The 24,064-nt window shown below is 40.3% G+C and overlaps 1 protein-coding gene across 5 annotated transcripts in view; it reads right to left on the reverse strand.

The window, feature by feature from the left end:
* Positions 1–24,064, reverse strand: part of zfyve28 (zinc finger, FYVE domain containing 28) — a 198,392-nt gene that overhangs the window by 24,489 nt on the left and 149,839 nt on the right. For 3 of the 5 annotated variants that reach the window (XM_072257589.1, XM_072257588.1, XM_072257593.1), the window contains 3 exons: positions 17,391–17,495; positions 8,861–9,024; positions 1,162–1,278 (listed from right to left, as the gene is read on the reverse strand). In XM_072257589.1, the coding sequence (XP_072113690.1) occupies positions 1,162–1,278; positions 8,861–9,024; positions 17,391–17,495 (386 nt within the window). The remainder of the gene's footprint in view (positions 1–1,161; positions 1,279–8,860; positions 9,025–17,390; positions 17,496–24,064) is intronic. The other 2 variants (XM_072257590.1, XM_072257591.1) reach the window with 2 other exon arrangements.

Here is a 24,064-nt window from a genome sequence, read left to right on the forward strand (position 1 = left end):
TGTGGGGATGCTTCACTGCAGCAGGCCCTGGAAGGCTTGTGAAGGTAGTGGGTAAAATGAATGAAGCAAAATACAGGGAAATTCTGGAAGAAAACCTTGTGCAGTCTGCAAGAGAACTGCGACTTGGGAGATTTGTTTTCCAGCACGCCAATGACCCCAAGCACAAAGCCAAAGCTACACAGGAAGGGTTTAAAAACAACAAAGTTAATGACCTAGAGTGGCCAAGTCAGAGTCCAATTGAGAATTTGTGGCTAGACTTGAAAGTCCTGCTGAAAGGTCCTGGCCCAAAATGCTAACTGTACTCTTTTCCGTAGATGCTGCCTGGCCTGCTGAGTTCCTCCAGCATTTTGTGTGCATTGCTTGAAAAGGGCTGTTTACTCACGATCCCCATAAAATCTGACGGAGCTTGAGTAGCTTTGTAAAGAAGAATGGGGAAAAATTGCAGTGTCCGGACGTGCAAAGCTGATAGAGACCTATCCACACAGACTCAAGGCTGTAATTGCCTCCGAAGGTACATTTACTAAATACTGACTTGAAGGGGGTGAAGACTTATGTAATCAACTATTTTGTTTTGTATTTGTAATCAATTTAGATCACTTTGTCGAGATCTGTTTTCACTTTGACACGGAAGTGTCTTTTTCTGTTGATCAGTGTAAAAAAAATGCCAAATCAAATCCACTGATTCAATGTTGTAAAACAATAAAACATGAAAACTTCCAAGGGGGGGTGGGGGGAGGCTGAATACTTTTTCTAGACACTGTATATTGGTACACTGTAGCTTGCAGTTAGCATGACTCTCTTATAAGTTGGGGTGTTCCAGAGTTTGGAGTTCAATTCAGACATCATCTGTAAGTAGTCTGTATCTCCTCCCTATTGAACGTGTGGGTTTTCTCCAGATGCACCGGTTTCCTCCCACAGTCCAAAGTCACAGGTTAATTAGTCATCGTAAATTGTCCCATGATTAGGTTCGGGTTAAATCGGGGCTGTTGGGGCAGTGTGACAGGTCAGAAGAGCCTATTCTGCACTGTATCTCTAAATAAGAAATAAAAAAGTAAATGTAAAGCAAGTTGTAGCATCCAGAAGGGTACACCCAAACAGGACAGTTAGCATTGTGCAGAGAACAGACAAGTTACACAACTCAGGAGTAAACTGGTCTATTACCTTTCTTCTCTGTCCTGCTGCTTTCATACTCTAGCTTGGTTGCCATGACCTCAAACAAGGTTTTAAGGATACTTCGCAGGTCACTTGCATAGTTAGTCTGCAACTGGTCAGCAACACCTATGATGGTGTGAAATGGTGTTAGTTAACACAACTTTCTGCATATGGATCACAATACAACAGGAGTCAATACACACAAATTTCAGGAGTAAAGCCGGGGACATGGTCTTCACCAGAAAATATCTTGCAATGGTGAGACTGATTAAAACAAAGCAGGTTGTTTTGGCACCAATCTATATTTTACCTGTGATGAAAAAGTTGAGGCACAAGTGTTTACAGTAATCAGATACTATATTTTAACAAGCAAACACATATTAATGTTTCATTACTACAGGAGCTTAAAATTATTACCAACTTATGCCAGGGTATTTCCAGGACAACATCAATATTTATCAAGGATTCTTCGCCCTTCACCACACAAATTTAGAACAGACATTAGCATCAGCAGTTTCGAAGTACAAAAGCCTTTGGAACACAAGCCTTGTAGCTGTGCACACTACCACTGAGCACATCTACCAGGAGCGCTGACATGTAAAAGCAACATCCATCATCAAGGACCCCTACCATCTAGGTTATGCTGTCTTCTCACTGCTGCCATCAGGCCTCACGACCCATACCACCAGGTTCAGGAACAGTTATTACACTGCAGCCATCAGACACCTGAACTACCGTGAATAACTTCACTCACCCCAGCACTGAACTGATTCCACAACCTATGGACTCACTCTCAAGGACTCGACAACACACGTTATCAATATTATTTATTACTATTATTTTATTTTTTGATTTGTCCAATTTGTCTTTTACACATTTGTTGTTTGTCCATCTTTGCTTGTGTGTAGTTTTTCCAAGAGTTCTAAAGTAAATCTTTGTTCTACTGTGAATGCCCACAAGAAAATAAATCTCAGGATAGTATATGGTGGGGTGTGTGTGTGTGTGTGTGTGTGTGTGTGTGTATATATATATATATATATATATATATATATATATATATATATGTGTGTGTGTGTGTATATACATATATACTTTAATACATTTATATTGAACTTTGAAATATAACCAGCCGATTGTGCAGGCTCTACCATTCAATAATATCATGACTAATCTTCTTCCTCAGTGTCCCACATCACTGGATTCCCATGACATCCAGAAAACTTATCATTTTGTCTTTAGAAGTATACAGAATGACTCAGCCTCTTGGTGAGAGAACTACAGAGAATCTTCATCTCTAAATGGAAGAAATTCCAACCCCTCCGCTTTTATTTTGAGGCTGATCTCTGGTTGTGTTGGCACATGGCCAAGTGGTTAAAGCATCGGTCTAGTGATCTGAAGGTCGTGAGTTCGAGCCTCAGCTGAGGCAGCGTGTTGTGTCCCTGAGTAAGGCACTTAACCACACATTGCTCTGCAACGACACCGGTGCCAAGCTGTATCGGCCCTAGTGCCCTTCCCTTGGACAACATCGGTGGCATGGAGAGGGGAGACTTGCAGCATGGGCAACTGCCAGTCTTCCATACAACCTTGCACAGGCCTGCGCCCTGGAAATCTTCCAAGGCACAAATCCATGGTCTCAGGAGACTAACAGATGCCTAATCTCTGGTTCTAGAAACCCCCAAACAGGGGAAACATCAAACCTGTGTCCAGCCTGTCAAACTCTTAAAGAATAGAAACATAGAAAACCTACAGCACAATACAGGCCCTTCGGCCCACAAAGTTGTGCCGAACATGTCCCTACCTTAGAAATTACTAGGGTTACCCATAGAACAGCCCTCTATTTTTCTAAGCTCCATGTACCTATCCAAAAGTCTCTTAAAAGACCCCACCATTGCCGGCAGCCCACTCCATGCACTCACAACCATTTCAGCCCTGGGAAAAAGCCCCTGACTATCCACACAATCAATACCTCTCATCACCTTATACACCCCTATCAGGTCACCTCTCATCCTCCGTCACTCCAAGGAGAAAAGGCCGAGTTCACTTAACCTATTCTCATAAGGCATGCTCCACAATCCAGGCAACATCCTTGTAAATCTCCTCTGCACCCTGTCTATGGTTTCCACATCCTTCCTATAAGTGAGGCGACCAGAACTGAGCACAGTACTCCAAGTGTGGTCTGACCAGGGTCCTATATAACTGCAACATCAACTCTCAGCTCCTAAATTCAATTCCACAATTGATGAATACCAACACACCATACGCCTTCTTAACCACAGAATCAACGTGCACAGCTGTTTTGAGTGTGCTATGGACTCGGACCCCAAGATCCCTCTGATCCTCCACACTGCCAAGAGACTTACCATGAATACTATATTCTGCCATCATATTTGACTTACCAAAATGAACCACTTCATACTTACCTGGGTTGAACTCCATCTGCAACTTCTCAGCCTAGTTTTGCATCCTATCAAAGTCCCGCTGTAACCTCTGACAGCCCTCCACACTATCCACAACATCCCCAACCTTTGTGTCATCAGCAAACTTACTAACCCATCCCTCCACTTCCTCATCCAGGTCACTTATAAAAATCATGAAGTGTAAGGGTCCCAGAACAGATCCCTGAGGCACTCCACTACTCCTAATCATGTTATACCTCTCCAAATGTTCATAAATCCTGCCTCTCAGGATCTTCTCCAACAACTTACAACACTGAGGTAACACTCACTGGTCTATAGTTTCCTCTCTTGAATAAAGGAACAACATCTGCAACCCTCCAATCATCCGGAACCTCTCTCGTCTCCATTGATGATTCAAAGATCATCGCCAGAGGCACAGCAATCTCCTCCCTCGCCTCCCACAGTAGCCTGGGGTACATCTCATCCAGTCCTGGCAACTTATCCAACTTGATGCTTTCCAAAGCTCCAGCACATCCTCTTTCTTAATATCTACATGCTGAAGCTTTTCAGTCCACTGCAAGTCATCACTACAAACACCAAGACCCTTTTCCATAGTGAATACTGAAGTAAAGTATTCATTAAGTACCCCTGCTATTTCCTCCGGTTCCATACACACTTTCCCACTGTCACACTTGATAGGTCCTATTCTTTCACGTCTTATCCTCTTGCTCTTCACATACTTGTAGAATAGGGTTTTCCTTAATCCTGCTGTCCAAGTCCTTCTCATGGCCCCTTCTGGCTCTCCTAATTTCCTTCTTAAGCTCCTTCCTGTTAGCCGTATAATCTTCTAGATCTCTAACATTACCCAGCTCTCTGAACCTTTTGTAAGCTTTTCTTTTCTTCTTGACTAGATTTATTACAGCCTTTGTACACCACGGTTCCTGTACCCTACCATAACTTCCCTGTCTCATTGGAACGTACCTATGCAGAACTCCACTCAAATATCCCCTGAACATTTGCCACATTTCTGCTGTACTTTTCCCTGAGAACATCTGTTCCCAATTTAAGCTTCCAAGTTCCTGCCTGATTGCCTCATAATTCCCCATAATCCAATTATACACTTTTCTAACTTGTCTGTTCCTATCTGTCTCCAATGCTATTGTAAAGGAGATAGAATTCTTTATCTCTATCTCTAAAATGCTCTCCCACTGAGAGATCTGACACCTGAACAAGTTCATTTCCCAATACCAAATCAAGTACAGCCTCTCCTCTTGTAGGCTTACCTACATATTGTGTCAAGAAACCTTCCTGAACATACCTAACAAACTCCACCCCATCTGAACCCCTTACTCTAGGGAGATGCCAATCGATATTTGGGAAATTAAAATCTCCCATCACGACAACTCTGCTATTATCACACCTTTCCAGGATCTGTTTCCCTATCTGCTCCTCGAAATCCCTGTTACTATTGGGCGGCCTATAAAAAACACCCAGTAAAGTTATTGACCCCTTCCTGTTCCTAACCTCTACCCACACAGACTCCATATAACAATTACGAAGCAGAAACAGGCCATCTCGGCCCTTCCAGTCCGTGCCGAACTCTTACTCTCACCTAGTCCCACCGACCTGCACTCAGCCCATAACCCTCCATTCCTTTCCTGTCCATATAGCTGCCCAATTTAACTTTAAACGACAACATCGAACCTGCCTCAACCACTCCTGCTGGAAGCTTGTTCCACACAGCTACCACTCTCTGAGTAAAGAATTTCCCCCTCATGTTACCCCTAAACTTTTGCCCTTTAACTCTCAACTCATGTCCTCTTGTTTGAATCTCCCCCACTCTCAATGGAATAAGCCTATCCACGTCAACTCTATCTATTCCCCTAATAATTTTAAATACCTCTATCAAGTCCACCCCCCCCCCCAACCTTCTACGTTCCAAAGAACTTGTTCAACCTTCCTCTATAACTTAGGTGATGAAACCCAGGTAACATTCTAGTAAATCTTCTCTGTACTCTCTCTATTTTGTTGACATTTTTCCTATAATTCGGTGACCAAAACTACACAATACTCCAAATTTGGCCTCATTAATGCCTTGTACAATTTCAACATTACATCCCAACTCCTATACTCAATGCTCTGATTAATAAAGGCCAGCATACCAAAAGCTTTCTTCATCACCCTATCCACATGAGATTCCACCTTCAGGGAACTATGCACCATTATTCCTAGATCCCTCCGTTCTACTGCATTCTTCAATGCCCTACCATTTACCATGTATGTCCTATTTTGATTAGTCCTACTAAAATGTAGCACCTCACATTTATCAGCATTAAACTCCATCTGCCATCTTTCAGCCCACTCTTCTAACTGGCCTAAATCTCTCTGCAAGCTTTGACAACCTACTTCATCATCCACAATGCCACCTATCTTAGTATCATCTGCATACTTACTCATCCAATTTACCACCCCATCATCCAGATCATTAATGTATATGACAAACAACATTGGACCCAGTACAGATCCCTGAGGCACACCACTAGTCACCAGCCTCCAATCTGACAAACAGTTATCCACCACTACTCTCTGGTGTGTCCCATCCAGCCACTGCTGAATCCATTTTACTACTTCAATGTTAATACCTAACGATTGAACCTTCCTAACTAACCATCTGTGTGGAACCTTGTCAAAGGCCTTACTGAAGTCCATACAGACAACATCCACCGCTTTACCCTCGTCAATTTTCCTAGTAACCTCTTCAAAAAATTCAATAAGATTTGTCAAACATGACCTTCCACGCACAAATCCATGTTGACTGCTCCTAATCAGACCCTGTCTATCCAGATAATTCTATATACCATCTCTAAGAATACCTTCCATCAATTTACCCACCACTGATGTCAAACTCACAGGCCGATAATTGCTAGGTTTATTCTTAGAACCCTTTTTAAACAATGAAACCACATGAGCAATATGCCAATCCTTCAGCACCATCCCTGTTTCTATTGACATTTGAAATATTTCTGTCAGAGCCCTGCTATTTCCACACTAACTTCCCTCAAGGTCCTAGGGAATATCCTGTCAGGACCCGGAGACTTATCCACTTTTATACTCCTTAAAAGCTCCAGTACTTCCTCTTCTTTGAACATCATACTTTAATCATCATCAACTTCCCTACCTGTTTCCCTTATCTTGCACAATTCAATATCCTTCTCCTGAGTGAATACCGAAGAAAAGAAATTGTTCAGAATCTCCCCCATCTCTTTTGGCTCCACACATAGCTGTCCACTCTGATTCTCTAAGGGACCAATTTTATCCCTCACTATCCTTTTGCTATTAATATAACTGTAGAAACCCTTTGGATTTATTTTCACCTTACTTGCCAAAGCAACCTCGTATCTTCTTTTAGCTTTTCTAATTTCTTTCTTAAGATTCTCTTTACATTCTTTATATTCCTTGAGCACCTCATTTACTCCATGCTGCCTATATTTATTGTAGATATCTCTCTTTTTCCGAACCAAGTTTCCAATATCCCTCGAAAACCATGGCTCTCTCAAACTTTTAATCTTTCCTTTCAACCTAACAGGAACATAAAGATTCTGTACCCTCAAAATTTCACCTTTAAATGACCTCCATTTCTCTATTACATTCTTCCCATAGAACAAATTGTCCCAATCCACTCCTTCTAAATCCCTTTGCATCTCCTCAAAGTTAGCTTTTCTCCAATCAAAAATCTCAACCCTGGATCCAGACCTATCCTTCTCCATAATTATATTGAAACTAATAGCCCATTGCCGATTGTCCGTAGACAATCCCTCCATGATGTCCACCTTTTCTGCAGCCAATGGGGTATGTTTCAATGAAATCACCTCTCATTCTCCGGCTACAATTGTCACGCAATCACAGGAACCTTTGTTGTACCTGTTATTTCAAGTACATCCTTCCCGAGGCAGTCCAAGTATGATGTCACCAGGGTCCTACAGATATTCTTATGCTTTTACTCAAATTCTCTTGCAATGAAAGCCAACATAACATTCACTTGCCTTAGTACTTGCTGTACATACACAACTCAAGAAAGCAGCATCCATTGTTAAGGACCCTCACCATCTAGAACATGCCCTCTTCATATTACCACCAACAGGGAGGATATACTGGAGCCTGGAGATACACATTCAATGTTTTCGGAACAGCTTCTTCCTCACTGCCATCATATTTCTGAACAGTCTATGAACCCATGAACATGATCTCACAATTTTCTCTTCTTTTGGACTACTCATTTATCTTTTATATTTCTTGTTGTAACTAACTGAGAGTGGGAATGAGGGCAGGGATAGAGGAATCATGGTTGGGAAAAGGGGAAGGGAACAGGAACACCAGAGAGAAACTCTGTAAAGATCAAAAAAGCAATTGTTTGAATCAAATGACCTTGCCTGGTATCTCAGGGCTGCATGTGTCTGCATCCATGCCACCCTTCACCCCTGGCACTCCTTCTCTGCCATGGCACACCCTTCCACAGAGCTCCACCCTCACCATTCCCAACATTCTTTGCTCCCACCAGAGTTACAAACTCATTCTCTGCTCCACATTGACAATACAGTACTGTGTAAAAGTCTCAGGCATCCCGGCCATATACATGTGCATAAGACTTTTGCACACTTACGTACAGTAGTTTAAATTTCTTGCATTGTATTGAAATGCAAAACAACTTTCATGACATATGTCAGCTATAATAAATCTGATTCTAATGTTGACTTCCTTATGTATAAAGGGTAACAGGTCCCACTGAATGTCACCACCATTCAATCCTTTAATGTCTGCAAAAATAACTTCTCTATCTTCCCCAACCTCATTTTTCCCCCTCACAATATGGTGATGTCTTCTTACATTCATTTAGCCAGTCTATATCCTTGAGGCCCCTCAGACATCATGTGTCTCACACATGCAGCACTAATCTTTGAGACATCTCACTAATAATAGCCTCAACTTGGGAAAAAAAAAATTCCTTCTGTATTATCACAAGACAAACGTGTAAAGGGCTTCAAGGCTAAGTGAATGGGTGCTGTAACAATTTTCACCTGTATCTTAGTGTACTTTGTGCAGGTCTTTTGCAGTCCAGTACACCACATTTACTTGTTCACCTTTATCCTATTCTGTTAATTACAAACTTGAAAAAAAATTGCTGGATATGATTTCCCTTTCACTAATGCATGCTGACTCTGTTAAACCCTATCATTAGTTTTATTAAGTTCATGGCATAAAACAAAGTCATTCAATAAAGCAGGGAATTTTCTGAGTACAAAGTATACAGATACCTGCGATGCACACAAAAAGTCTGTGAATAAGGTCACTGCTGCTATGGAAACGAGCCCGGATCTTTTCTCTAGTGGCAATCTTGGCAGCCAGAAGTGCAAGCTGGATCTCCTCTTGATCTACATCCTCAGAGGTGTAGGAACTTGTAGTTAGACTGCCAACAGGACTGCAATAACAGAACATGTGTTAATGCCAGAAGAACTGAAAAGAATTTTAAAACACAGGCCATCAGTATGCTCTTGTAACAAAACAAAATGTTGAATGTCACCCTACACCAGTTTGCCTAAAAGCCTCAACCACAGAGTTTGTATGGTGAAACTAAACTCCCCAAGTGCAGTAAGGCAGAACTCCTAATACAATGTACACTCTCTGGACTCATTCAACAACATAAGTGTTCTTGGGCACGTGAACTATCACCTATCACATCTAAAAATGGCAGAGACTCAGGACCAAGCAATGCCCCTTACTTAGAAGTTTTCATCTTTGCTATCATTCTGTTGGCTCACTTTGTAATCTCTCCCAGCCCTCGAATTCTTCTACTCTGTCCCTGTGCATATTTTATACCTTACTTTCTTTAAGCCCATGTTTTTAAACAGTTGTGTCTTAATGTCTCCTTATGTAGCTCCATTTCAAACCTTATCAAATGACTTTCATGTAGTATTAGGATCATACATAAATTGTAAGCTGCAGACCTTCACTAGGTAAAGTAGTAAATGAAAAATATTGACAAGGACCTGAATGTCCCAGTTTTATAGTACCTCAGTGCAGTCTCCCTGCAAATAATGCACCAAAATGTCAGCTTCAATTACTTTTTCCACAAAAGATTGACAAAAGCACTTCAAATCCTACTTCTCATAGTCCACGAGCTTCTTGAGCAATCATATGAACATGACTGATCTCATCTCAGTGAAACTTTTCAGCACTACTGATACTCCTTAAATCTTAATGTCCAGAAATCCATTGATCTTTATTTTGAATGAAACCAATCAGCTCTCATAGCTCTTGGGATAAAGAAATTTCTCCTCATCTCAGTCCTAAACAATCAACCTCTCATTCTGAAATTGTGCCCTCTGGTCCTAGGCTGCTCATCCAGAGGAAACATCTTCTTTGGATCTACCAGTCAAACCCAAATTTTCAACAAGTATCTGTCATTCCTCCAAGATCTGGAGATTACTACCTCAATCTCTCCTCATATGCAAACACAGAAAACCTGAAGCCAGTGTGAAAAATCGTAACACTGAGCACGAAACCCCATACCTGGAAACAGTGCGGTAAATGGCAAGTATATCATTTCTTAAAGAGCTGAAAGCAAGCCACAGTGCATTCTTACCAAGACTTTACGGTAATAAGATTTTCTTACACTCATGCTTAAATATTCTCATAATGAAGGCTAACATTTGATTTGTGCTCTTAATTTTGTGCTACACTGATATGTTAGCTTTCAGTGATTGTCTTTTTTATATCAATATTACTCATTCTTTCATCATTTAACAAATCTCTCAGATACTCTGAAATAGATGACCTCATTTTTCAATGTAAGGCTCCATTTGTCATGTTTTGTTTTTGCCCATTCATTTAACTTGTCCATATCACCTTGAAGCCTCTATATTCTCCTCAGTATGCAGAGTCTCATGTCGTTCAGTGCTATCAGCAAATATGGAATTAGTCCCCTCAGATTCGTAATACAGATTGCACATTTGGTGTTTGGGACCCCAGCTAATCATAGTTCTCCATTGGTCACAGCCTGCCAACCCAAAAGTACTAACTTTAAGCTCTCTATCTGACAGATTCCTCTGCACTGGTGAGATCTGACTCAGATTGGGGACTGCTTTGTTGAGCACCTTCATTCTGTCCACCTCAAACGGCAGGATCTGCTGGCGGCTACCTGTTTCCATGCTGATACGTATACCCACGGCCTCCTCTACTGTCATGATGAGGCCAAATTCAGACTGGAGGAGCAACACCTTGTATTCCGTCTGAGTAGCCACCAATCTAATGGCATGAGCATCAATTTCTCCAACTTCTGGTATTTACAACCTCCTGCCTTTTGCTCTCTCCCCCCACATCTCTCTTTCCGTTCCCCATTCTGGTTATCCTCTCACCCCTTCTCTTCTCCCACCCTCATGACCTACCCATCACCTCCCTCTGGTTCCCCTCCTTCATCCCTTCGCTTCCCGGTCCACTGCCCTCTCCTATCACATTCATGTTCAAGTTTAACTATTATTCAACAATGAACATAAATATAGTCAGTTCAAGTTTAATTATTATTCAAGAATGAACATGAATATAGCCAAACAAAACAGTGTTCCTTCAGGAAAAAGGTGCAAAACACATCAGCAACAGCACACAGCATATTACATATAACACAAACAACACATGTGGTTATGATTTCAGGAAAACATACAGTCACAAGGAGAGAAAAAATATAGCTCAAGTCCTTGAGCTGTCCTGGTCCAGATTGTTCTTCCACCGAGCAAACACTGGAGGGCAGCACCGAGTGAACACCAGACAGCAGCACTAATGAAAGGGACCAACTCCCAACCCAGTATGAAATCCAGTGGTACACAGCCAGATCCGATGTCTCCTTTGCTGGTGACCGCAACGAACAAGTCCGAGGCTTGTGGGCCTTGTCCGTGCAACAACTGAGGGAATACAGCTCCTCCGTTGTAGGTCTTGCCAATGATCCAGTTAGCTGGGTTTTCAGTATTCTACATTTGTACATTACCAACGTCAGACAGGGTCTTGCAATCACAATAAAAATGACCAAGACAATCACTATATTTTGGACCGCGCACCATCTCTGTACAATAGTAAGCAACAAGTCAAGAAGACAACAGAACAATCTGCAATAAGTCCAGTTCTATTGCTATCGAGCAACTCACCGATGGAATAGTCCTGCAGTACTTTATGTTCTTGGTATCAAGCAGTGACTACTACTACTTCAGCCCTTTACCTTTTCCACCTATCACCTCCCAGCTTCTCAACTCATCCCCCCCCAACCTAGTTTCACCCATCACCTGCCAGCATGTAATCTTTCCCCTCCCCCAACCTTCTTATTCTGGCTTCTACCCCTTTCTGTTCTTCGGCAAAGAATGATGAAGGGTCTTGGCCCAAAGGTCTACTGTTTACTCCCTTCCACAGATGCTGCCTGACCTGCTGAGCTCCCCCAACATTTTGTGTGTGTTACTCATCTAATTCTCAATCCATGTGAGTATATTACCATCAATTCCATGTGCTCTAATTTTGCTGGCCAACATCCTATGTGGCCCTTTTGAAAACCTTCTGAAGATCCAAATACGCCACATTTGCTGGTTCCCTATTACTTGTATCCTCAAAGAACTCCAGTGTAGTTAAACATGATTTTCCTTCAATAAATAACTAAGTTGACTCTGCTCACTCCCATGGTTCTGTTCAAGGTAATTGGCTAAAAGAAATTCCAGCATTTTCTTTGCCACAACACGAGGCTAACATGTTAGCAGTTTCCCATTTTCATTATTCTTTTTTCTAAAAGAAGTGGTGATATATCTGCACCTTCATTTGCATGAACCATGAAAACTTTGGAAGATGATAACCAGAATATCTACAACAACATACAAACTGCTGGAGGAACTCAGCAAGTCGAGCAGCACCTGTGGGGGATGGGCGATGGGAGGGAAATTTTAATGTTTGGGGTTAAAGCTCTGCATCAGGGCTATCTACTCACATTTCTATCCACTAATTCTAAACACATTCAAAACTCTGGGATATAAATCACTGGCTCAATTAGGATTTATTAACTTTCAAGTTCACTGACTTAAGTTCTACTTTTGACTTCAGTTCCCCATTCTCACCCATTACTTTGGTTCCTGAGTTTATTTAATTGTTATACTGATTTATTGCTCTGCAAGAGTACTAATTGATCACTGATTAAATATTATGCAATCTTTATATTATGAAGATGAGTATAAAAAATGATGAGACTTTTTAAATTCCTACTAACTCTTTCACCCCAATTGGTCTATACGCTATAACAGGAAAATAATTTCCAAATGCTGCTTACACCCAAGGATCATATTCATAATGTTAATGGAACAAGTTTTTTTTTTAAAAAAGGCAACAACCCTGTTCTGCATTAAATCATTGTTCTGTGCTTGCTATTTTGGTGATAGGCTTGAATATTACCAAAATCAAATTTAAGGATAATGTTTCACTTACTGTGAAAAATGACAACTAATACGAATAAAAAAGTTGTTAACTGAACTCTTGAAGGGGAAAAAACTGTAGGCTTGAAAATGAAACTATAACAAATCGATAACAAGATGATTAACAAAATTAAAGCAAATACTGACTGCAGATATAAATGAATGACTTAAAATGTAGGGCAACAACTCTGAAGAAAAAGTTCTGCAGTGAAAATACCAGAATAGAGCCTTCCAAAATATTGTATCCTGCATAAGGCTATCTAAAGCTACTAACTACATGGGACTTTGCACTTAATAAGTAAACAAAGGTTAACGAAGCAATAATATAAAACCTGATAATATTGCAAAGTAGAATAATCCAATTGAGATACTGAAATGCAAGATGGAAACTATACAAGCAAACGATACGTTGCACAATTTAGTCAATCTTGCAATTTTCAAGTGACCATGAAAGCTTAAAAATGTTTATTGAGGCCCTGTCAGTCAAAGAACCCATCATCTCAATGAATTACTTCCCACTCTAGACACAATCCTGTAGCTGATTTGTAATATTCTTTCTAACAGCTCTAATCCACCTGTTTTTATTTAGAGATTGAGCACAGGAACAGGTACTTCCAGCTCAATGAACCTACGTTACCTAATTCTACCCAGGTGACCAATCAACCTACCAACCCAGATGTCTTTGGAATGTGTGAGGCAACCGGAGGACCCAAAGGAAACCCACGCAGTCACAGAGAGAACATGCAAGTTCCTTACAGAGAGTAGCAGAACTGAATCCAGGTCGCTGATGTTGTAATAGCGTAATGGTAACCACTATGCTACTGTGTTATCCATACTGCAGGGGGCCGCCTTAAAATGTCTGTAACACCATATAATATAGGAGCAGTATTAGGCCATTCAGTCCATCGAGTCTGCCCCACCATTCCATCAAGGCTGATTTATTATCCTTCTCAACTCCATTCTCCTGCCTTCGCCCCATAACCTTTGATACCCTGACTAATCAAGAACTTGTCAGCCTCCACTTTAAATACACTCAATGACTTGGCCTGTATAGCTGCCTGTGGTAATGAATTCCATAGATTCACCACCCACTGGTTAAAGAAATTTCTTCTCAGCTGTTCTAAGTTGACATCCCTCTATTCTGGTCCTAGACTCACCCACTAAGGGAAAAATCCTCTGCACATTCAATTTACCTAGTCCTTTCAATATTCTATAGATTTCAATGAGATCGCCCCTCATTCTTCTAAACTTGAGCAAGGACAGGCCCAGAGCGAAACAACCCTCATACCTTAACCCTTTCATTCTCAGAATCATTCTTATGAACCTTGATACTTTTAGTACCAAGTTTCACTAAATAGACACTTCAGTGCACTGCACTCTTACAGCACAAACACAAGAGATTCTAAAGATGCTGGAAACCTTGAGCAATGCGCACAAGATGCTGCAGGAACTCAACAAGTCCAGACGCCTCTATAGAGGGGAATAAGCATTCAGTGTTTTGGGTCAAGACCCGACATTCAGAATTTCTCCAGCATTTTGTCTGTGGTCCCTTCTCTGTCCAGTTAGACATTAAAAATTCATAAGAGAACAGGGGAATCACCACCTGACATGGAATGGTTGGAATTTGTGTTGGTTTTATAGAGTGCCTCAACTGCCATTGAGACTCAGTTGGCAAAAAAGTCAAATTACTATTACTTGGGACTGTTCAGTTCTGATGTGTGCCAGGAGTTTCTGTACTTTAGCACATGCATCCTTGATGTAACGACTTTTAAAACTTGCTTTTGATATAGATTATTGTGGAGGATCCAGGTAAATTACATATTCAGTAAAGTTCTTCAAACACCACCAACCTCATCCCCAATGCCCCAAAAATAGATTTGAAGGTTTTCAACATTTCTCTATCTCAGGTAAGCATTACTTTTTGATGACTACTTTACCTACTGTGCGGCTCTTATTACCTTAATACTCTGGGAGAAGAAATGAAATTAAAATCAAGGATTGACATAATGATGCATCATAGATCAATTGGTAGGCCGATCCCTTGCACAAAGAGCAGAAGTCAGCTCATTTTATGGCTTATTAATCATTTGCTAAGTTGCCACAATATCAACCAGAAACAGAGCAAAAAGTATTCAGCTTACAATGACATTTCTTCCTCAGAGAACAATTTTGTAGATGAAGGGCATAACAATCTGTGGACAGTAACAAATTATAACTGAAAAGTAAAGCATAAATAAGTTTGAGATTATGACTGAAATTGGAGAAAAAGGGCAAAGAACCACAAACTGTTATACCAGCCTCTCCTCCATGAACTCTCTTCACTTACTGCCTCAGTTAAGTAGCCAACATAATCAAAGGCCCCACCCTCCCCAGACATTCTCTCTGCCACTCTCTCCCATCGGGCAGAAGATACAAAAGGCTGAAAGCACATATCACCAGGCTCAAGGACAACTTTTATCTTGCTGTTATTAGACTACTGAACAGCCTCCTAGTATGACAAGACCAAACTCAATCTACCTTGATATGTTTGCATTTTATTGTCTGCCTGCATTGCATTCTGTTTTCCTAGTAACTATAACACTTTATTCTGCATGGTTATTGTTTTGCCTTGTATTAATTCAATGAAATAATCAGTATGGATAGCATCTAAACAAATGTTTTCACTGTACTTCAATACATGTGACATTAATAAACCAACTTAAATTTAACTTAATCAAATATCCCCAGGAGATACATTCTGTAATTAGGTGCACAAGATTGCTTAGTTATGTCACAAACCTGGATGTGTAAGTGTGGGATCATTTCCTATTCCCACCATCTTTATGAACTAAAGAGAATAAGTAAGTGGATGCATGCTGTACAACCTTAATCTCAAACAGGCTCAAATTCACCCCAACTGACATAACTAATCTTGTTTGGCGAGGTCAACAATCTGCTAGTGGAAAACAGCTGAACTAACAACATTTGCAGAAGGGAAGAATTCATGATGTTTTGGGGCAACACATCAACAATTCCTTTCCTTCTACAGATGTATGACCCAGAGTTCCTCCAGAAGATTGTTTTCTGCTCCAGAATCCAGCATCTACAGTATCTTGTCTCCATTGTCTAGTGAGGTATCCAAGCTACAGAACATAACATACACAGGTGCAGCATAGGAACAGACCCTTCGGCCCACAATGTTGTGCCGAACCAATTAAATTAGTACTCAAAAGGCCAACGACACTAATCTCTTCTGCCTAAAGTGTCCATATGCTTCCATTTCCCTCACATTCACGTGCCTATCTAAATGTCTCTTAAAAGTACCTAATGTATCTGCCTCTACCACCACCCCAGGAAACACACACACATTCTAGGCACTTAAAAAAAAAAGCCTCTCACATCTCCATTGAACTTGCCCTCTCTCACCTTAAATGCACATCCTCTGGTATTAGACATCTCAAACCCGGGAAAAAGATACTGTCTGTTTACTCAATGCACACAAAATGCTAGAGGAACTCAGCAGCCAAGCAGCAGCTATGAAAAAGAGTAAACAGTCAACATTTTGGGCCAAAACTTTCCCTGATGAAGGGTCTCGGCCCAAAATGTCAACATATTACTCTTTTCCAAAGATGCTGCCTGGCCTATTGAGTTCATCTAGCATTTTGTGTGTATTGCTTTCATTTCCAGCATCTGCAGATTTTCTCCTGTCTGTCTACTCTATCTATGCCTCTTAAACTCTTATAAACTTCTATCAGATCTCTCCTCAGCTTCCGTCGCTCCAGTAAACAACCCAAGTTTGTCCCACCTCTCGTTATAGCACTTGCCCTCTAATCCAGGCAGAATCCTATATTTAGAGTCTATAGGGATAGACACAACTGGCAAATTTACACTTTGAATCAACATTTGGAAGCTTTGAAAGTTTCATGCTGATGTCTAGATAGTGAGGCCAATGACTTGATCAAATAGCTAATCTTTGTTAAAGTTGCTAATCTGTGCCATACCCAAATTAAAAATAATCAATACTCACACTAAGTCAAGAGTGACATATACTAATAGGCAACTATCTGAATTGTTCAAAATCTAGGATTTGGACTGGTTGCTCAGTTAAGTCGTCAACTGTAGGACTAAAAAGGCACATGAGTAGCAATCAGAAATTAATGTACCGCAATATGTCACACGTTATCAATATTTAGAACCAAGTTTCAGTTCAGTCATCCCAACTATGGTTCCGTCCATCCAATGCTGCCTTGGCAAACCAGTTCTTCAGTCTAAATAGAACATTCTCTAAATTAATTAAGAAACAAAGCAGGTTAAAGAGGACCAGCTCACTTTACCTGTGAAGTAAATAGAAAGATCAAAAAAATCCGGTTACCTTGGAGTATACGTGCTGGAAAGACTGCAGGTTGTGACAGACACACTCCCGCAGTCACTGCTGGATATGGAGCTGATGGGGGAATCTTGAATGAGATCTTGAAAACTGGAACCACATTAACGAAAACATAAAAGGAAATTAAACTCTGAAAATAGCATTTTCACCAATATCAAGAATTGAACTAAAAATACATGCATCTGTACAAGAACAAAAGGGGAAAAATACCATAGAAAAGAATACCATCTCATTTAGGAAGATGATTAACAGGATGGGCCTGTAATGAGGGCACCTTTGCTCGGTGATTCAAATCAAGATTGTTGTAGTGGGGGAAAGATCCATGAAGGAGAAAAATGATAAATTCCAAGTTAGAAACTTGAGGATAGGACAGAGCAGAACAAAAAAAAACACAACTCAGATTCTTTCTTCAATTTCTCTGAAGAGCATCAGGTTATTTTGAGGAGTCAGTTTTCTTATTTTGCCTCAGGCAATTCAGGAACCCAATGGTTTGTATTAATCCTAAATCAGAGATCTCCACCAGCTGGTCACGTCATCCTTCTTCAACTTTTTAATCCCTTCAGCTAATTAAGTCATATGATTGGATTCATAGAAATTGTTATAGCTGGGAAAGAGGTCATTGAGCTCAATGAACCTAACCCAACCTTGATCTCTGCTACAGCAACCTGATCAGTCCTCTTTCCTGGTTCTTTCCTTTCAGTTCCATAATATTTCCTTCAAATTGCTGCTTAATGCTTTATTAAAAGAGAATTAAATGTGCTTCAATTCTCCTTTCAGTTAAGTATGCCAAATGGACTGTGTCACCGATTTTAAAAATTTACCTCGTTACACATTTAGCACATTCAAAACAAAATTACTTACCATCAACTCAACTACTGTTCACATCCTGTGCCTCTTGCTCAAAGGAAAACAAAATCTCAATCACTGCACCAACATGATGTGCAGCTGAAATCCATTCTCCAGTGATTGTCCTGCCATTAACTTATGTGTTATCATAAACTAGATTTCAGGAATCAGTACAAAAATAGAGTGAAAATGTTCATTAAAAGATACACACGACCAAGGTATCAAAATCTCAGTTCATCTGATCAATGCTATAATGATGTTAGACCATTTTATCACATTCCATTTGCAAAAAGGAATATTAGAAGTCAGTGTTTGAAAGGACAGAACTACTTTCAACAATAACTTTCAAGGAATTGGATAAAGACACGGCTTTCTTCCCTGCTGATTCTGTTTGTGATTCTATGGAAGTACATGCACTTAATAGCAATAGACAAACAAATATTGAAATCTAATCCCATAGCTTTAATAACAAATCAGAAAAAAGTAGCCCATTACCAGGATGCATAATTCAACTAGTAACAGATGCAAGATTCCAACCAATGTCTGGAATTTGGGTCTCAGAACTACGATCTTTTGCCATTCTTGGCTTCCTATTTAACTGCCGCTGTGATCTTTACCTCCAAAAAGTATTCTCTTCATGTAGGTTCAGGAACAGCACTTCATCTTTCAGTAATTCACTTTATAACTTTCAAGACTTAATGGTTTCAGAACTGAAACTTGGGATTATTTTTCTTGAACAGCAGGTATTACCACTGGTTGTATTGCTATTTAAACTTTTTCTTTTAGCTTTCATTCCTTTTACTTGCTCCATTGTGACCAATTGCCTTTAACTGTCTTGTGCTCTCATCTCCTTTTTTCTCTGGCTCATTATTGACCAAAAACCTTTCAATGGTCAACTCAACGTGTTAACTGTTGTTTTCTTTGCCTAAATCTTTTCTGAAAGTGGATTCTGGTTAATTGGTCCATCAGTCAATTGGGGCAGAACAAAAAAGAAAAATATAATAGTCAGGGTTCCCTTGATTCATTTTGGACACTATGCTGCTTAATTGGGGCTGGAGACAGTTGCCAAACAATTTCTAACCAGCACTTATGTGGCTGTTTGGCACTACCATCATGCTTACAGCAAGCAGTTTTTGATAGTATCAGTTGCATTAACATGTATTCAAAAAGCAATGATTTTTATCACTGATAGTTGGTGAGTAATAAGCAGTAAAACAATTCAAAACTGTTTTGCTCACTCCGATTTCAAGCACTCAGGCTTGGAGATGCCAAAAACAACCTCACTACTTCAATAAGTTTGGAACTATGAATCATTTGAAAATATTGCAAAATCATCTTGAAATGCTACAATGAAAATCAAAATTTGGAGGATGCAATTGTCAAAAATTGTATGAAGGCAGTATATTATCTATACTAGGTGTCAGTGCTGATTTTGTTCATTTACATTCAATTGAAAGAACTGTGTATTAGTTCCCTATAGTTATTGAGGTTATTCCTCCAATAACTATAGGGAACTAATACACAGTTTTCCTGTACTGCAGTGTTCTAATTTGTTCTGTATTTCCTTTAAATACATAATTTGTTACTCAGTTCAACAGTAGTTTGACTATTTTTTTTTTAAAACAATTGTAACTATTTCCATGAAACTTTGGCAATTTGGGGCAGCTGCTTAATTCAGCCAAAATGTACTGGTCCCGATGTGTCCCAATTAACCAGAATCCACTACTTGATTTCACAATTCTGCACTTCTTGCTTCAGTCTAATCTCATGCATCATCAAAGCACCAGCTGGTGACACAGTACAATTGGCCAAGGTTAGCACTCGTGTCCAAAATCAGCTTTACACATGGAATAAAAATATAAATAACCTAAAACACTAAAAATAGTCAATGAATAAGAAGCCAGAGCAGTTATAACAGCAATTGTTTTTTAGGTCAGGAAGAGCCATCATGCATCGTACAGATTCTCACACAAGCATATTTTTAGAGAAAATTGTGACTCAGAGTTCAATTGGACACACCTTGCAATTGAGAAATTAGAGTAGAAGTTTCTGCCAAAGCATTTACTAAGACAGATTATAAAATCACATTTAAAGCTTAACAGTGTAGAACTGTAACAGATGTGACTAAGATATAAAAGATGAACTCCAAAATAGTTTAGCTTGCAAAGACTGGAAACTGGGTAACTGTGCAATAAGTTTAAATCTTTATTTAATTAAATCTTACATCTGTCCCACAACATGAGGGAATAAAAATTGTTGCATTATGACCCCGTCACAATGTACAGACATGTGAATTTATAAGTCTAATGGCCTGTAGAAACAAGCTGTCCCATAGCCTGTTGCTCCTGGCTTTAATGCTGCGGTAAGCCAAACGGAAGCAGCCAAAACAGTTTATGGTTGTGGTGACTGGCATCCCCAATGATCTTCTAGGCCTTCTTTATACACGTGCTGCTGTAAATGTCCTCAGTGGAGGGAAGTTCACATCCACAGATGTGCTGCGCTGTCCATACCACTCTCTGCAGTGCCCAGCGATCAAGGCTGGTGCAGTTCCCGTACCTGTAGTGATACAGCCATTCAGTATGCTCTCAATGGTGCCCCTGCAGAAGGTCTTGAGGATTTGGGGGCTTATGCCAAACTTCTTCAGTTGCCTGAGGTGGAAGAGACGCTGTTGTGCTTTTATTTTTCGCCACACAGCTGGTGTGTACAGTGCAGGTGAGATCTTCGATTATGTATACACTGAGGAACTTGAAACTACTCAACTCCAGACCCACTGATGTTGATCAGGGCGAGTCTGTCCCCATTCCTCCTGTAATTCACCATTGGCTCTTTTGTTTTTTGGACATTGAGGGGGAGGTTATTATCTTGGTGCCGCTGCGTCAGGGTGTTAACCTCTCCTCTGTAGGCTGTCTCATCACCACTGGAAATAAGACCGATCAATATCAGGTCATCTGCAAACTTGATCAGCAGATTGGAGCTATCTATGGCTGCACAGTCACGGGGATAAAGGGAGTAGAGGAGGGGACTCAGGACACAACCCCGAGTCCCTTCCTCTCAGGGTAAAAAAAAACAATTATTTGTAAGAATCACTAATATTTTCTCTAGCTTACTAATTTACCATTTGAATCAAAGATTGTCAATGTCCCTCATTACAAAATCATTTGATTTGACAAGTAGAAATTTACAGCAAAATGCCAAAAGAACGAAGTTCACCCACCTAGTCCCACTTCCAGCTCCTAGCCCATGAATAATAGATTTCAGCACATCAGGTGGAGGACAAGATTGGAAATTCTAATAACCCTTGGGGGTCACTCATGTGAATCACATATAACCAGAATATTGATTCTCAGCCATGTATTTAAAGACAGAACTGGTAGAACTTATTAGCGATTTAGTTTCTACCAGAATATTATCAAACCAACAGCAGAATCAGAATCAGGTTTATTATCACCAGCATGTGACGTGAAATTTGTTAACTTAGCAGCAGCAGTTCAATGCAATACATAATCTAGCAGAGAGAGAAAAAAAATTAATAGTAATAGATAAAATAAAACATAATAAACAAGTAAATCAATTACATGTATTGAATAGATTTTTTAAAATGTGCAAAAAATAGAAATACTGTACATTAAAAAAAGTGAGGTCGTGTCCAAAGCTTCAATGTCCATTTAGGAATTGGATGGCAAAAGGGAAGAAGCTGTTCCTGAATCGCTGAGTGTGTGCCTTCAGGCTTCTGTACCTCCTCTCTTATGGTAACAGTGAGAAAAGGGCATGCCCTGAGTGCTGGACGTCCTTAATAATGGACGCCGCCTTTCTGAGATACCACTCCCTGAAGATCTCCTGGGTACTTTGTAGGCCAGTGCCCAAGATGGAGCTGACTAGATTTACAACTTCTTTAGCTTCTTTCGGTCCTCTGCAATAGCCCCTCCATAACCAGACAGTGATGCAGCCTGTCAGAATGTTTTCCACCGTACAACTATAGAAGCTTTTGAATATATTTGTTGACATGCCAAATTTCTTCAGACTCTAATAAAGTATAGCCGCTGTCTTGCCTTCTTTATGACTACATCAATATGTTGGGACCAGGTTAGATCCTCAGAGATCTTGACACAGAGGAACTTGAAACTGCTCACTCTCCACTTCTGATCCCTCTATGAGGATTGGTATGTGCTCCTTCGTCTTACCCTTCCTGAAGTCCATAATCAGCTCTTTCATCTTACTGACATTGAGTGCCAGGTTGTTGCTGCGGAACCATTCCACCAGTTGGCATGTCTCACAATGGATTCTTCTTTAAAATGCAAGGAATTATGGTTTTCTGCAGCATTACTTGCTTGAAATATTTACCTAGTCTGGGTGGTATGCAAACTCAGTCTCACCTTCTAATGTGAGCAGGAAAACTATTTCTTCTGGGCATACAAGATTGTCAGTGAGGCACAAATATCAAGAATGATTAAAGATAAACAGTCAAAGCCACAGCAACAAATGTGACAGAATTGTGGACTACACAATTCCCTAACCTGTTTAATTTGAGGAATTCTAAGCGGAGCTTTTGGAACTTGTAGATTAAGGAGACAAGTAGAAAAATAGACTTGACCAAGAAAGCTACTGCAAGGCAGACATGAGAACTGCTTGTAATCCAGATTTCAGTTAATAATAACAAGTATTACAACAGCACAAGTAGTTAAGAGCTTCTGATATCTCAGTCCCAGCGTTCCTCAACCCAGGATGCATCTGAAGCAGGTAACTTGTTTGAGTGATTTCCTCCTATTTAGCACTTCCTTCCTTTCTTTGGTAGACAGAGTTCACCTTTGCAAAGTTTGGGTATATATGTTAAAACTTTAATGTTTCTTTCTATACATGCCACAATACGAAAAGGCCTTTATAATGAAACCCCCTGGTTTCCTTGGCTGTGGACGTGTAGGGAAAACAACCTCTGCCCCCGCCAAACTCGTGAGATCGAGGCGCTCTCCCACACCAAAGCCCTGTTGGTGTGGGTACTGTGTAACTTGCTACCCTGTTACAAATTAGTGCCGCAAAATAACAGACTGTACACCACATTATGATTAAAATATTAAATTTATGAACCTTAATTTGACTAAAGGGTTAGTAAAAAAAAAAGAAAAGGGCCATGTTAATGATGCAGTCAAATGTGCACAAGTTGGAGCTCAAAATTTTTCCATAGTTACTTATCCTCAATCAACCTCACCCGGGGCTTCGTTGAATCACAGTCCCGCTCCAGGTCACATCCTACGACCTCTTCTCTCCTGAATCTTCCCTCTTCATCTCCTCTCCAACAAAAGCCCCAAGCCCAACCTTGGTGTCCCTCACCAGAGAAACCTTCCCTTATTTCAACCATCCTAATTGGATGTTACACATTTCTCCTCATCTCTTATCTTCAACAATAACTCAAACAAGCTGAAAACAGAATAGACTGCTCTCACAGAACTGCTAAATGAAATACATACAGCAGCATAGTGAAAATACAAACCAGGGCATTACAATAGTACACAGTATTGTGCCATTCTCCTGGCAAAGGACAATTACTTTCTATGTTATCACAGGTTTTGTCAGAATTTCTCAAATTCTTTATAATCTTTAACAGGTGATCCTTGACACTTAACACTTTGCATACTGTTGGGGGGTGGGGTTTGACCAAACAGAGGAAAGTCACAGTGGTCAAGTTTCTGCTAACGAGTCTGCCTTTGTGATTCAGAAGAGAAAGGGGGAGAAGAGGCATGTTGTGGTGACAGGGGATTCGTTAGTTAGGGGAATGGACAGGAGTTTGGGGGATAGGCAAGAATGAGATTCCCAGATGG

This window comes from Mobula birostris, chromosome 5 (genome assembly GCF_030028105.1).
Source record: "Mobula birostris isolate sMobBir1 chromosome 5, sMobBir1.hap1, whole genome shotgun sequence".
Lineage (NCBI taxonomy): Eukaryota > Metazoa > Chordata > Chondrichthyes > Myliobatiformes > Myliobatidae > Mobula > Mobula birostris.